Consider the following 16,606-nt stretch of genomic DNA (forward strand, 5'->3'; position numbering starts at 1 on the left):
CATATCGCAAAAAATGGTCTGGCGAAGTGGGCAAATCCTTCTGGGGCTGAAGTTGTTAAAAAAATGCCAGAAAAACGCCAGTAAATTGCTACACAGGTGTGAATGGAGCCTTAACCATAATATAGAATACAATTAATCAACAATACTGTTTACGAATAAGCAATCCATCTAATTTCTTGTATAGATATGTGCATGACGAAAAAATGTGTTTAGTTTAGTTTTGATTCGTTAATCTAGTTTAGTTCAATTCGTATTCGGAATTCGTATTCGGAATTTTCAAATTTTCTTTGAATTTACCGATTTTGTTCAATTCGAAATGTTCAAATTGATACATATTTGAATCGGTCAAAATGAAAATGTTATATTCCTTTCGATTTGAATGCAGTAAAGTGAACAAACAAAAGAAACATCTTCATCAAATCATTACAATGCCTCTTTAAATCACCTTTGGCTTAACAAAAACAGCATTATTTCAAAATAGTACTCTATTAACACACACAGTCTTTGATATCAGCATTATGTATAATTCGACTGGAGTTCAATGTAAAATTCAATTTGAATTTCAGTCTGAATTTCCGAAATTCGGACGAATGTCATTACGTTATTTGGAGCAGTCGGTAAAATTTGTTTATATTGTAATTCGGGTATTCGGATATATCCGAATCTCCGAATAACAAAAAATTTGTCTAAATATTAATTCAGCACGAAACGAACCGCACATGTTTAGGAATAAAATACAAAAGAAACCACCATAACATTTGAAAACAAAGCATTTTAATGACATGAGGATGATGAACAAAGAATTTAACTAGTTGAGGGTGTTCTTTCACTCAAACAAAACATTTAGTAAAGTCAGTTCTGGGCAAAGTGCAAAATGGGTCCCCAAGGAATTCCCTTAATTTGCAGGGATTTTCTCTGACTTCCTGTTTGTATGGGACAGGAAGTAAAGGGAAATCACTGCAATTCACACAAATCATATTGTAATTGAATGTTATTAAAAAATACCTTTCATTTTCAATCTGCAGCCACTGTAATTTTCTGAACATGCAATGCAATATGGCTACCTGGAGATGTTCTGTACACAAATGATATACAGAATGCCCCCAGAAATATTATTTCTAGCTTGTGTGATTGGCTCACTGATTTTCCCAGAAGTGTACACTAAGGCTGGCCATACATTATACAATTTTCTTCTACAATTTTAGATTTAACAAAACCATATAATATGAGGTCAAACCTAAAAACTTTCAATGTGTATGCAATCAGGCAGGCCCTTGGCCTACATAGTTGAAGGTAAATCTAAGGTAATTTAATAACAAAATTGTATAATGTATGGCCAGCCTAATGCTGGCCATACACTATACGAAAAATTGGCTGAGATTCGGTCATTTAGACAGTTTGTTCGTTTTTTGGCCAGTTAATGGGCACAAAATTGATAATTGTTGGGATGTTTTTGAGCCAAAAAAACGAAGGACAAGTTTGGAAATTTTCTGCCGAATGAACGATAAATTTAAAGGTTAATGTGTTTTCTGTCCGAACTGTCTGCACTAGGTTTATGTAAAAGAACGAACAAAAAATGCATTCATTTATGTCCACTGAACGATTTATCGGTCATTACATGATGGCACTATCGTTAGCGCTGACGGCCGAATGTTCATTTTTCAAAAATGGGTTCTGCCGATTTTTCATATAGTGTATAGCCAGCATAAGATACAAGTCAGATTTTAGGCATCCCCTGCAAAAAAATTTCATTTTTGGTGAGATACTCCCTATAGGAACACATCTAAAGGGATGCAGGCTCAGCAGCTTTCCTCATTAGTGCCCTGCAGGTGCACAGCTGATTGATAATTATAAAACCACTCCTATTAGATTCACTTTCCCACATGGGCACAGAGAAACAAACAGGAATTTCTTCAGAATAACAAGAGGTAGGAATCTACAACAAAGTTTGTTAAAATCCTTGCAATGTACATAGATCACCCAGAGGGGAATGTTTTTTTCTCAACAAAAGTGGAGTTACTCTTTAAAGCTAAGAGTAAACCAGATTTTCTATAAAGATTGCAAAGATATTATTTTGTGACACATTAGCTATATCAGATCTTAATGAAATAAATTTAAAACGAATCTGACATTTCATGTCGGATTCCTTCCACATTGTCCCTATTGATTTGTTCCCCACTCCTAGGTCTACTGAAGGATTGTTTAATACAGGGGTTAAAGGTTAGAAAAAAGTGAAAAGTATAAAAGTATACCATTGTAAAACATCTACCTTTAGAGAAATCAAAGACCACAGTATCCTAAAGAAACAAGAGGCATCCTTTTAATGCTGCCATATATTGTCAGGAACCTACCTTTTTGTTTTAAAGGTCTACTTAAATATGTTTATTTAAAGGTAATGAGGTACTCAGGATATGCTTGGTTATCATGAAACACAACAAACATAGCTGGTTTGTTTTGGTCATCTGTTAAGCTGTCGTAGACATCAAAAGTATAATTCGCTTGGCGGCAGGGTGCGGTCCTCATACCACTTTGCCCTTTTGTATAATTACCAACTAGCACTTTTGTTAGATACATAAATCTCTCTCCAGTGTTTGGATCTGGGGGAGAGTATCGCTCTTGAGCTGAATAACTAGCATCCACAGCAAAATATACTCCATTTCCGTAGCAAGCAGCTGCAAAAAAAACCACAAAAAAACACAAAAAAAGGATTATTTAGATTAGAAATTAGAAAAGTTTTTGGCAGAAATAAGCAGTGGGATTAAGCTCTACGGTCATTTGTCGCAAGATGTCAAGGCAACAATCTCATTCATGCTTCCTTTACCAAATTGTTGCCTGAAACAAGATTATTGCCATAAAAGGAACGTTTTAGGATAGAACATGCCATTACTTACTAGATTTTAAAGACTCTTCAAACTATTAGAGTAAAGCTGGCCATACATTGTACAATTTTCTTTGTCAATTTCCTTTAGATTTACCTTCAACTATGTAGTGCAAGTACCGGCCAGATTGCATACAAATTGAAGGTGTTTAGGTTTGGTCACATATTATAAGGTTTTGGTCAATCTAAAGGAAAATTGAACAAGAAAATTGTTTAATGAATGGGCAGCCTAACACAGGATTCTTATAGTCCTGACAAAGCCTGTTACAAAATTCTTAGGAAATGCCCTTTGAGCCCCCTAAATACGCTGCCATTTCCTAAGAAAACACAGTATCGGTGCATTTTCATAGCACTGATCGCTGTATAAATGCCAATGGTCCCAAAAAAGTGTCAAAAGTCTTACTAGTAAAAAAAAATTAAAATGCCATAAAAATGGCATAAATCTTTCCCACAGTTTGCAGACGCTATAAGTTTTGCGCAAACCAATCAATATACACTTATTGTGATTTTTTTTTTTACCAAAAATATGTAGAAGAATACATATTGGCCTAAACTGATGAAGAAATTTGTTTTTTAAAAAACTTTTGGGAATATTTATTATAGCAAAAAGTAAAAAATATTGTTTAATTTTTTCAAAATTGTCGCTCTTTTTTTGTTTATAGCGCAAAAAGTAAAAACCGCAGAGGTGATCAAATACCACCTAAAGAAAGCTCTATTTGTGGGGAAAAAAAGGACGCAAATTTTGTTTGGGTACAGTTTTGAACGACTGCAGAATTGTCAGTTAAAGCGACGCAGTGCCAAATTGTAAAGAGTGCTCTGGTCAGGAAGGGGGTAAATTCTTCTGGGGCTGAAGTGGTAAATAATAAACTTTTATATAGACATACAGTATATGAATCATGCGCTTCTGTAATTGTTAATATTTGAAAACGCTGCTCTAAGTTAATGATCATAGCACACTGGACAAGCTTCCTATGTTTGGAAAGATCCTACACCCTTTTAGAATACTTAAAGCGGAGTTCCACTCAAAAGTGGAACTTCCGCTTATCCGCCCCCCGTGTGCCACATTTGGCACCTTTTAGGGGAAAGGGTGGAACGGGTACTGTTCCCCACTTCCGGGAGACGTGGCCGCAGCGCCATCTCTCGGAAGTTCGGCTCCCTCCACCGTCAAACCAATTAGAAAGCGCGGCGCTCTTCATGCATGCGCAGTAGGGAACCGGCTGTGAGGCAGAAAGACTTAGCAGGAATGGTAGCACTGCACCCGACAGCCAATCTGAAGATCGGCCGGAGTGCCAACATCGCAGGCTCCTTGGACAGGTAAGTGTCCATATATTAAAAGTCAGCAGCTACAATATTTGTAGCTGCTGACTTTTAATTTTCCCTGGGGGGGCGGAACTCCTCTTTAATTTCAACAGAGACCAACTCATCTCTCCACTAGAGCTAGGGCTGCATTCCTGATCCTGACATTTCCACTCAGTGAGTACATACACCTGTCTTTAACAACAGCCTGAGGAAGTTCAAAGCATTGCTATGTAAAGTAATGCAGCACCCCAAAAAGTATTCTACAATCCAATTCAAATAGTGCCACAAAATACATACTAAACAGGGAAAAGCAGGCTAATCCCCCAATAGGACTTTTTAGGCACCCGAGGAGCATACAACAAAGCACAATTAAAGCGGAGTTCCACCCAAAAATGGAACTTCTGTTTTAAGGGAAGGTGACCCCCTGACATGCCACATTTGGCATGTCATTTTTTTTGGGGGGGGCGGATACACTCTTTTTAGAGGGTTCCAGCTCCCACTTCCTCCAGGGGCACCCGGGCGCCAGAAGTAAGTTCACCTCTCCCCCCTCCCTCTCGGCTATCATCTGGTATACGTTACAGGTCCCAGATGATTGCCCGGTCAGGCGGAGCGTGCAGGGCAGCTCGCGCACGCGCAGTTTGTGCCCGGCTGTGAAGCCACAGCCGGGGGGCCCACAGTGACAATGCCGGTGCCGCAGAGAGGAGGGGGAGACAAGCGGGGCTTCATTCCCCCGCATCGCTGGACCCTGGGACAGGTAAGTGTCCGATTATTAAAAGTCAGCAGCTGCAGTATTTGTATATTTTTTTAGTCGGAACTCGGATTTAAGCAAGTTTTAAAAATGATAAAAAAATGTATTAAACATAATTAGTCACTAAAACCACATAAAAATACTCTGTTTAATTGTTATGTATCAAATCATATGATGGCAGGCTTCACATCATTGCAACAATCTAATATGAAACATTCATGTACTGTTCAACCTGTAGATATTCACTTAATCTTTTAATTATTTTATGTAATGTTGCAAGACTCCGGAGGCCCTGGTACCATGTGATCGCTGTGACCATTCATAGCGATCATATGTCAGTAGTACACAATGGCTTGTCTTTCATAGCTATTCATGTGTACTATTGTTATGATCTCTGTGATTGGTCAGTGATCACATGGTACAATAGAAAATCACAGCAGACCTGTACCATATGATAGCTGTGGCCGATCACTGCTGTCACAGTAGTAAACAATGGTACACGAAAGGATGCCATTCACAAAACTGATTGCTTATCAGATCATCGAGCATCAGTCAAAAATAAGTAATAAGTGTAAAAATTTTAATAAAAAAAAAAAAAAAATGAATAAAATGTATGACTTCAAAACTTTCACCATGCATCTTACTAAATACCCTTTGACTGTCTACTTTCCAAAAAGGAGTAATTTGGAGGGTATTGCTCTGGCATTTTAGGACCTCAAGAAATAAGATAGGCCATCAAATATATATATATATATATATATATATATATATATATATATATATATATACACACACACACACCATAATTTGTAGACTCTCTAACTTTTACACAGATTAAATAATATAAAGAATAAAAGAAGATCTGATTTTAAAAAAAAGAAAATAATATACACTGATTTGTTTTGTTTTTTTTTAACCAAATAAATGTAGCAAAATACATTTTGGCCTACATTTATGAATGAAGATTATCATCAAATATTTGCAAAATTTTATAACCGAAACAAAGAAAAAAACTTTTTCATACATTTTCAGTATATTTTCATTTTTTATAGCAAAAAAAAAGCAAAAAACCCAATGATGATTAAATACCACCAAAAGAAAGCTCGATCTGTCTAAAAAAAGAGATAAAAATTTAACCCCTTGGCAGCACCCCTCCCGGCCCTTTAACCCTTTAACCCCTCTCAGATGCTGGGCATGGTTTATGATCATGTGACCATGGTCACGTGATCAGAAAGCTCTGGATCACAAGTAGCAATCGGGAGCTTTCCGTTAGTCGCCGGTAACTGTGCAGGGTGTGCGTTCTCGGCACAGCTATGTTCACAATCTGGAACCCAAATATGCGGCCACTCTGCATCAAGGGTACAGTGTTGCATGATTGAGTAACTGGCATTCAAAGTGCAACAGCACTGAAAGCTGAAAATTGGCCTGGGCACTATTGAAGTGGTTAATAGAGCTGGACAGAGGCTGGAACAGATTTAAAGGGAAACCTCCTAAATTTCTGTCAGGCGATTTTGCTGCTTGTGATCTGGGAACTATCACTTCTGGTGAGTTTGTAATTAGTTGGGGGACTGATAACATATGGATTCTAAATGCATATACACCTGATGAGTGGAAGAGAATTACAGTGACATTGGATTATGAAAGGACTGTGTGAAATATTCGATACATTTTGTGACACTATTTGAATTGGACTATGATACACATTTTGGCGCACTGCATTACTTTGTGTAAGTGGGCAGTTAACATCAAGATTGACCTGAAACATTTTTTTTCTAGAGCTGACTTTTGTATCATTTTATTGCTATGATATGATGCTCTTAGGAGTCTTTATACTACATGTGTGCTTCATATGTTTTTCAAAATTCACTGTGAAGCGCTTGGTGCAGCATATCTTGGTTTAAAGCCCAAGTTTATTCAGAGAAAAAAAAAATTATAAAGGCCATTACTCAGTCAGTGGGATGTGTGCCTTGTGCTGCTGTCTATTCTTACATAGTTACATAGTTAGTCAGGTTGAAAAAAGACGCAAGTCCATCTAGTTCAACCATAACAAATAAAAAAATAAATAAAATAAAAAATATCATACAATCCCATATACCCAATCCTATACCCACAGTTGATCCAGAGGAAGGCGAAAGACTATTGATCCAGAGGAAGGCTACTGATCCTCTCCCACCCACCATAATCTTCTGATGTAATGGAGTTCTGGCAGGCAGTCATCAAGAGTTCCTCACTATGCCCAACTTTTCTTCCCAGCTCTTCCAGAAGCTGTACTATAGAAGCTATGTGTATAGTGAGCAACTGTTTATGAAATATATATATATATATATATATATATATATATATATATATATATATATATATTCTCAATAAAAACTATAAATGACACAACTGCATTAACTACTGGTAAAAACTACAATGCCTAAAACTGTAAATAGTTTAAAAGGGTTGTAAACCCTCACAGTTTGTCACCATAATGCATTCTATGCATTAAGGTGAAAAACCTCTTGTTTTGCAGCTGCCTCCCCAAAGCCCCCCCTTTTTCTTACCTGAACCCGATCTTTCTAGCGATGGGGACAAGCACAGCAGCTCCAGCCGCTGTCTCAGGTCCTCATTGGATAGATTAATAGCAGCACGAGTCATTGGCTTCCCTAGTGATTAGGAACAGCAATCTGTCTCTTCCTCCAGTCACTACACTCCCCCCACAGTTAGAAACACCTCCCTAGGGAACACTTAAAGCGTTTGTTAACCCCAAAAAACATTAAAGATCCTGTTCCCTTAAAGCATGTTATACAGCACAGTGCTGAGCGGCAGCATGGTCCAGATGCATCACCTTTGTCAAACACTACAGAATTGACCTTTTGTCAGCAAAGGATCAAGCCTTTGGACGCAAAGTCCTACAAGCTGTAGTCCCGGCCTAAGGCTAAGTGCTTGATTATCTTCTCAGGTGGCTGTCCTGAAGGATGATTAGGGGAAAAACAAAGTTACACTTACCGGTAATGTCCTTTCCCGGAGTCTTTCAGAACAGTACCAGTTACCCACCCTAAGACATCTAGTCCTTTCAATTCCTCACAGAGGAGCCACTGCAGTATTTACTATGTTATTACATGTGTTCTTGTGTCTCCCCAGCTGGTTGGAGGTGCTCTAGGAAAACTGAGGAAGCAGCAGGGGAAATACAAATTTAACCACTTACCCACTGGGCACTTAAACCCCTTCCTAACAGACCAATTTTCAGCTTTCGGTGCTCTCACATTTTGAATGATAATTACTCAGTCATACAACACTGTACCCTTATGAAATTGTGTCCTTTTTTTCACACAAATAGAGCTTTCTTTTGTTGTTATTTAATCACCATTGGGTTTTTATTTTTTTGCGCTATAAAAGAAAAAAGACTGAAAATTCTGTAAAAAAATGAATTTTTCTTTGTTTCTGTTATAAAATTTAGCAAATTAGTAATTTTTCTTCATAATTTTGGCCAAAATTTATACTGCTACATATCTTTGGTAAAAATAAGTATAAATTGGTGTATATTATTTGGTCTTTGTGAAAGTTATAGAGTCCACAAGCTATGGTGCCAATATCTGAAAATTGATAACACCTGATGTACTGACGGCCTATCTAATTTCTTGAGACCCTAACATGCCAGAAAAGTACAAATACCCCCCAAATGACCCCTTTTTGGAAAGAAGACATTCCAAGGTATTTAGAAAGATGCATGGTGAGTTTTTTGAAGTTGTCATTTTTTCCCACAATTCTTTGTAAAATCAAGATTTTTAATTTTTTTTTACAAAATTGTCATATTAGCAGGTTATTTCTCACACACAGCATATGCATACCACAAATTACACCCCAAAACACATTCTGCTATTACTCCCGAGTATGGCGATACCACATGTGTGAGACTTTTACACAGCGTGGCCACATACAGAGGCCCAACATGCAGAGAGCACCTTCAGGCGTTCTGGAGCACCCAAGGCCAATTCTGACATTTCTCTCCTACATGTAAAAATCATTATAATAAAAAAATCAACCAGCGCTAATCACATAAGATTGAACTAAAGCAGCTAATACTGAGGATAAAACTTATCAAATCCAACAAATACAATTCATAAAAAGCAGTACAGCGCATAAAAAATTAATTAATCATTTGAAGCAATATTTTATCATAAAAAGTCCATGAAAAAGTCTTCTTCATGGACTTTTTATGATAAAATATTGCTTCAAATGATTAATTAATTTTTTATGCGCTGTACTGCTTTTTATGAAATGTAAAAATCATTATTTATTTGTTAGAAAATTACATAGAAACCCAAAACATTATATATATATGTTTTTTTAGCAAAGACCCTAGAGAATACAATGGCGGTCGTTGCAACTTTTTATCTCGCACAGTATTTGCGCAGCAATTTTTGTAACGTGTTTTTTTGGGAAAAAAAAATGTTTTGTGCCTAAAAAAAACAACAAAACAGTAAAGTTAGCCCAATGTTTTTGCATAATGTGAAAGATGAAGTTACGCCGAGTAAATAGATACCTAACATGTCACCCTTCAAAATTGCACACGCTCGTGGAATGGCGCCAAACTTCGCTACTTAAAAATCCCCATAGGCGACGCTATAACATTTTTACTGGTTACATGTTTTGAGTTACAGAGGAGGTATAGGGCCAAAATTATTGCTCTCACACTAATGTTTGCAGCAATACCTCACATGTGTGGTTTGAACACCGTTTTCACATGTGGGCGGGACTTATGTATACGTTTGCTTCTGCATGCGAGCACACGGGGACAGGGGCGCTTTAAATTTTTTTTTTTTTTTAATTGTTCATTTTACTTTATTTATTTTAGTTCGACACTTTTTTCCAAAAAATACATTTTTGACGACTTTTATTCCTATTACAAGGAATGTAAACATCCCTTGTAATAGGAATATGGCATGACAGGTCTTCTTTACAGTGAGATATGGGGTCAATAAGACCCCACATCTCACCTCTAGGCTGGGACGCCTGAAATAAAAAAAAAAAATGATCCTGGCTTTGATCGTAGCGGTGAGTCGGTAGAAGCACTGGAGGGCGGCGGGGGGGTACATCCCCTCTCGCCTCCCCTAAGAAGGATCAAACAGTGGAACAGCAGCTATGATCATTCTTATGGTGCAGGGAATTGCCGGCTGAAAAATTTGATATTTGAATGATGTCTGTAGCTGCAGGCATCATTCAGATATCCCCGCACAAAGTCGAGGACATCATATGACAGCGGGCGGGAAGTGGTTAAAACGCATTTTTTTTAACACAAAGTTGTCCATTTATACAATGTTTCTAACACATAGCATGTACATACCAAAAATGACACCCCAAAATAGATTCTCCTACTCCTCCTGAGTATGGTGATATCACATGTGTGAGACTTCCACAGCCTGGCCACATACAGAGGCTGAGTATGGCTGAGCATGGCAGCGTATGGCTGAGCATGGCCAAGTATGGCTGAGCATGGCTGAACATGGCTGGGTATTGCAGAGTATCGCCTAATATGACTGGGTATGGCAGAGTATGGCTGGGTATCACCGAGTATTGCAGAGTATGGCAGGGTATTGCAGGGTATTGCAGGGTATGGCAGAGTATAGCAGGGTATTGCAGGGTATTGCGGGGTATTGCAGAGTATTGCAGGGTATTGCGGGGTATTGCTGGGTATTGCTGGGTATTGCAGGGTATTACAGAGTCTTGCGGGGTATTGCGGGGTATTGTGGGGTATTGCGGGGTATTGCTGGGTATTGCAGAGTCTTGCCTGGCTTCTTGTGCAGCGGCTGCGGTGATGGACTACTAACACCGAGACTAGATGCCCAAAGTTATGACTACTTGCACACAAGAAGCTAAACTGTGAGCTGTATCTTATTCCTATTAATTACAAGGAAGTATTACCAGCATATTCTGTCCTGTATCTGTGCTAAGTCTCCCCGAAGCATATCTGTCATTAGTCTCCTATCCCAATTCACAGTGCCTTTATGATCGTTGCAAAACGGACTTTGAATCACAGTATCCAGAGCTGAAAATACTCGAGGAAATTTTCACACATCACAGGCATTCGGTCAAGATATTTTTTGAAGGTTCCTATCGAACATTTCAGTATACTTTTTCATGTAAAGTAACTTTTCAATTTTTATTTATTTAATGAGAAGGTTCAAAGGACTTTATCCCCAGATCTGATCCTAGGATCGGTTAAATGTCTGCCTGTGTGTGAGAGGGATATAAAAGGTGTGATCTCACTCCAAAGACATGCTGGTAGGTTAATTGGATCCTGTATAGGTATGAATGTGAGTTAGGGACCTTAGATTGTAAGCTCCTTGAGGGTATAGGGACTGATGTGAATGTATAATATATATATATGTAAAGCGCTGCGTAAATTGACGGCGCTATATAAGTACCTGAAATAAATAAATAAATAAATAAATCTAGTTATGGTGGCCACCTGTGTCTCATCTAGACGTAAAGTCTCATTTTAATTATGTGTTGGAGATGGGTGTAGTATTTCATTATTTATGTGTCTATTATATGTATTTTGGATAATCAATAAATGATATTTAGCATTTCACCGGCCTGTCCTCCTTGAAGAATCTCTTTGGGCTCTTCCCGTTTTTTTTCTATATGTTGACATTTATATTCAGAGGACAACCACCCCTAGAGGTTTCCAATTGATTTATTGGATACCTCAGGCTGACGGTGCAAACGGATCCTTGTATCGGGTGAGGCTAAGTTTGGCCTTATCTTTTAAACCTATCGGACCCGTGCTAATATTGGATGAGCCCTACGTCCTTCCTTTTTCTTTTTTTCTTTTTTATGCATTATTGCAGATCATTGCAGGGTATTGACATGACATGACGCCGGTTTGTTTACAAGTGATCGCTCCATCATTTGACGGAGCGATCACATGGTTGTGGCCGTTTACCGTGATCCGTGATGTGCAAAAGCGGGATTCTGGGAGGACGTCACTGTACGCCCTCCTAGAGTTATACAACCGCCCTGTAGCCGTCATTCGGCTATGGGCCGTTTGGCAAATGGTTAAAGGGGGCTGGTGTGAAATTTTCAATGAAAGAAAGGATCCAAGGTTTCTCAGGTGGCTGTCTTACAAGACTCCGGGAAAGAACGTCACTGGTAAGTGTAACTTTGTTTTTTGCCACAATTGCAGCCCCACTGACAGATCTGATGAAAGGTAGAGGGTCGGTCATTATTAAGGAGAATCCTAAGGCAGATAAGGAATTTCCAATGTTGAGACAAGCTCTTTGTGCACAACCTGTGCTTGTGACCCCAGATTTCACTAAAGAGTTTGTGATACAGATAGATGCCTCTGATGTGTGACTGGGTGCTGTTCTGTACCAAATCAGAGATGGGGAGGAGCACCCAGTGGTCTACCTTAGCAGAAAGCTTAACAGACATGAGAAAAACGATGCCATTGTTGAGAAGGAATGTTTGGCTGTAAATGGGCCTTGGATGCCTTTAAATATTACTTGTTGGGGAGACAATTCAAACTAGTCATGGATCATGCCCCTCTCAAATGGATGTGTGATAACAAGGAGAAAAACAAGGCACAGAGCTGGGAAACTTCAGGATAATGTAGCTGCCCTTTCCCGTGTTCATTGCCTTGTTGGGACAGTTGCTCAGCCACAGGAGCTTGAGCGGGGGGGATATGTGACATTATGAAAGGCGAGGTGTTTCATGGATGCTATGTATCACCTCACATGCAGGGAACTAAGGTGGAATCCGGGCCAGGTTTTCCAGGTCACCTTGGTAGTGTTGGTCCCGGACCAGATTTTGCAGTCCACAAGTGACCATTAGCAGGTGGTATAAATAAAACAGGACTGGAGCATGATATTGCTCTTGGCCTGGGACTCAGGAAGCCAAAAACAGAGAGAGCTATTGATGTGATGTTTGCTTTGTGAGAGAAAAAGATTTGCATTATCTTCGTTTTTCTGAGTGACTGGGAGAAGCCCTTCACCTGTGAGTTAGTAACCTGAAAATGTTCAGTGCCTGAATGGCAAGGATTTATTTTCTGTTTGTTTTTTTGTTTGATTTGGGGTCCTTTTATGTGGGTAATCCGTATGTCTGTTTTTCCTCCATCCGTTTACGGATAAAAAAACGAACATACATGTATCTCTATGGGATAGCGGACGTTAGCGGATGATCATCTGCTGACATCGGTCTCCACTAAGCTCCATTTTTTAAGACAGAAGAAAAACATATTTTACACCAGATCCGCTGATGTGTTTTTAAACCCCTTTTTTCTCCTCATTAAACACACTGTATATAGCTGGTTGCTAAGAAGGGGGCTGGGAAGCCAGCTGCCATGTCCTTAACAATTGATAAGTCATCAGCTGTCAGCGGGGTTCCCCAATGACAGCTGAATTAAAAAATAAAATAAAAAATTGCCGGCAAAAAAAAAACCTTTGGGTCTAGAATGGATTCGGTTGCCCAAATATTTAAAAAAAGGAGCAGGATCCCCCCCAAAATTCATACGAGACCCTTACCTTATCCGAGTATGCAGCCCGGCAGGTCAGGAAAAGGAGAATACAAGCAACCCCCCCTCCTGAACCATACCAGTCCACATACCCTCAACATGAGGGGGTAGGTGATTTGGGGCGGGGGGGGCTCTGCGCCCCCCCCACCACAAAGCACCTTGCCCCATGTTGATGGAGACAAGGGCCTCTTCCCGACAACCCTGGTCCATGGTTGTCGGGGCTTATTGGAATCTGGAAACCCCCTTTAACATTGGGGCCCCCGGATCCCGGGCCCCTCCTATGTGAATGGGTATCGGGTACATCGTACCCCTACCCATTCACCAAAAAAGCAGTGAAAAGTAAAAAAAAAAAAAGAGCCGATTTTTGACAAGTCCTTTATTAATAGCTCTGAGCTGTCTTCTCCCGGTGCCATCTCTCCCATTGCTGTCTTTTCCTGCCACCGTCTCTCCCACTGCTGTCTTCTTCCTTGCCGCTGGTTACCCACTAAAAAGAAAAAAGCCACTGTTTTTCTGTGGCTGTCTTCCTCTGTTGTGTTGTCACCTGCTGTCTGGCATCTGTTATATAGCCATGGGGCGTGGCTATCCGATGACATCACCCAGAGAGCCTGCTGTTGTGATGTCACAGGGGGCGGGCTCTTTGGGTGACATCATCTGATGGCCACGTGCCATGTAAATGCGGCAAAACGGACCATGTTTAAACGCGCCATGTAAATGCGGCAAAATGGACGTTTTCAAGCGCTGGTTACTATCTTTCAGGTTAAATCGTTCAGGGGAGGTTGTAAAACATCCCGTGTACATTAAGCCTTAGTGATTCAAAATCTTAAAGTGAATCTATGACCAGATCTTTGCATATTCTTAACCAGTAAAAGCCCTTATTCATCATCACCGTATCTGTAAATATTGTGGAAAATTTTAATTTTCAAAGTTTACAACAGTCATTGAATTCTTAGTTCTTTCCGTATTTCTGTTGCACTAGAATCTTAGCAGGCTGCATCTAAAGTAAATGACCAGGAGATGTTTCTAAACTGTTTGAAAAAGACTGAAATCAGACTATGGAGTCTCTTTTGAGGATCTTTGCAAAGGAATAACTTCACATTAAATGCACTAATGCCGCGTACACACGATCGGAATTTCCGTCAGAAAAAACTTGGATGGTTTTTCCGACAGAATTCTGCTCAAGCTTGCCTTGCATACACACGGTCACACAAAAGTTCTCTGAACTTTTGACCATCAAGAACGCGGTAATGTACAACACTACGACAGGCCAAGAAAATTAAGTTCAATGCTTCCGAGCATGAGTCAAATTGTTTCCAAGCATGCGTGACTGCATACAGACGAATGCACTTTCGGATAGGAACTTTTCCCGACCGAAAAATAGAGAACATGCTCTCAATCTTTTGCTGGCTGGAATTCCGCGAGCAAAAGACCGATGGAGCATACACACGGTTGCATTTTCTGACAAAAAGCTCTCATCGGAGTTTTGCTGGCGGCATTGTCGATCGTGTGTATGCGGCATTAGAGAGATCAAGGATGGCTTGTTTTAGTACTCTTTTGATATATGACATATATGTCAAACATAAGTATTAGTCTGAAGATGTTTCTTCCTAAGTACAACATGAATCTTACCATGCTGACCCGCAAAACTCCTGTTAAAACCACTGTAGTTAATGGACTGACAGTTCTGTGGTTCAGTGCCATGGAATAGATGACGCTCATTAACACCATCAGGCCCATTCTTCATGATCATGAATTCTTTCCTCTTTTCGTAAGCTATGTGTTGATACTTGTTCTGTATCCTTTCAATCTGACAAAGAATTTGTTTAGAAAAATGTTTTACTTGAAAACGTTTTTTGAAGCATACTTTTTGGCATAATATTTTTACTTAAGCACTTTATTAAAACTTCACATTTTCTGCAATACAACATATAAGCAAAGAAATATACATTGAAGGGTAGTACATCAAATCTTCAACAGATAATGTGATCACAATGTATACCTAGACATTAGAAGAACATATGGGGGGTTATTTACGAAAGGCAAATCCACTTTGCACTACAAGTGCAAAGTGCACTTGAAATTGCACTGAAAGTGCACTCGGAAGTGCAGTGGCTGTAAATCTGAGGGGTAGATCTGAAATGAAGGGAAGCTCTGTTGATTTTATTACCCAATCATGTGCAAGCTAAAATGCTGTTTTTTATTTTCCTTGCATGTCCCCCTCGGATCGACAGCAACTGCACTTCCAAGTGCACTTTCAGTGCAATTTCAAGTGCACTTTGCACTTTTAGTTTGCACTTGTAGTCCAAAGTGGATTTGCCTTTAGTAAATAACCCCCACGGTCCAGTATATACCGGTCACCAGTAAATAACACTGGAAATATAAAAACAGTAGCTGAACATAATAGGGAAAAAAAGCCACCAAAGAAATAGGGGGCAAAAAAATATTCCGGCTTCAGGGACTATGTAATTTCAGCTTGCATATCTTTAGGTCCAACTAGGTAATAAAACAACACAAATTACTTCTCGAGAAATCAAGCTGGCTACAGCTATCAAAATGGTTCCCCCTTGCCTATCATGCAAGGGAAGAGTAAGCCATTGGTAGTAAAAAGATATGTCGCAGGGGTGAAGAACAGGAACAATAAGGCATGTTGCACAAAAGTCCTCATTAGATCCTACATTGAGGGAAGAAAGCAATAAGAGAACTGAACCAGGGTAAGAGAAGAGCTGGAAGAGGAGTAAGAAGGAAAGGGTAGAGACAAATAAAAACATTGTGGAAAATAACAAAAGAGGCCACTCATCACTCCCCACCACTCATCCCCACCTCACGCCTGGACTGTCCAAGTGCGCACGACGAGAGTAGGGAAGCCGTGGAAAAGAGCTAGGTCAGATCACAAAGCTAGTCTACCATTGTGTGCCAAACCCTAATGCCGCGTACACACGAGCGGACTTTCCGGCAGACTTGGTCCGGCGGACCGGACTCCGTCAGACAATTCGATCGCGTGTGGGCTCCAGCGGATTTTTTTATCCCAAAAGTCCGACGGACCTAAAAATAAAATATGTTTCAAATCTTTCCGAGGGACTCGAGTCCGGTCGAAAAATCCGCTCGTCTGTATGCTAGTTCGATGGACTAAAACCGACGCTAGGGCAGCTATTGGCTACTGGCTATCAACTTCCTTATTTTAGTCCGG

At 39.7% G+C, this 16,606-nt stretch overlaps 1 protein-coding gene across 2 annotated transcripts in view; it reads right to left on the reverse strand.

Moving 5' to 3' along the window:
- Positions 1-752: 752 nt before the first annotated feature.
- LOC141105922 (protein mono-ADP-ribosyltransferase PARP14-like) overlaps positions 753-16,606 on the reverse strand; it is a 166,832-nt gene continuing 150,978 nt past the window's right edge. For both annotated transcript variants that reach the window (XM_073596138.1, XM_073596146.1), the window contains 2 exons: positions 15,049-15,226; positions 753-2,672 (listed from right to left, as the gene is read on the reverse strand). In XM_073596138.1, coding sequence (XP_073452239.1) covers positions 2,383-2,672; positions 15,049-15,226 — 468 coding nt within the window. In that variant the 3' untranslated portion in view covers positions 753-2,382. The remainder of the gene's footprint in view (positions 2,673-15,048; positions 15,227-16,606) is intronic.

This window comes from Aquarana catesbeiana, linkage group LG01 (assembly GCF_042186555.1).
Source record: "Aquarana catesbeiana isolate 2022-GZ linkage group LG01, ASM4218655v1, whole genome shotgun sequence".
Classification (NCBI taxonomy): domain Eukaryota; kingdom Metazoa; phylum Chordata; class Amphibia; order Anura; family Ranidae; genus Aquarana; species Aquarana catesbeiana.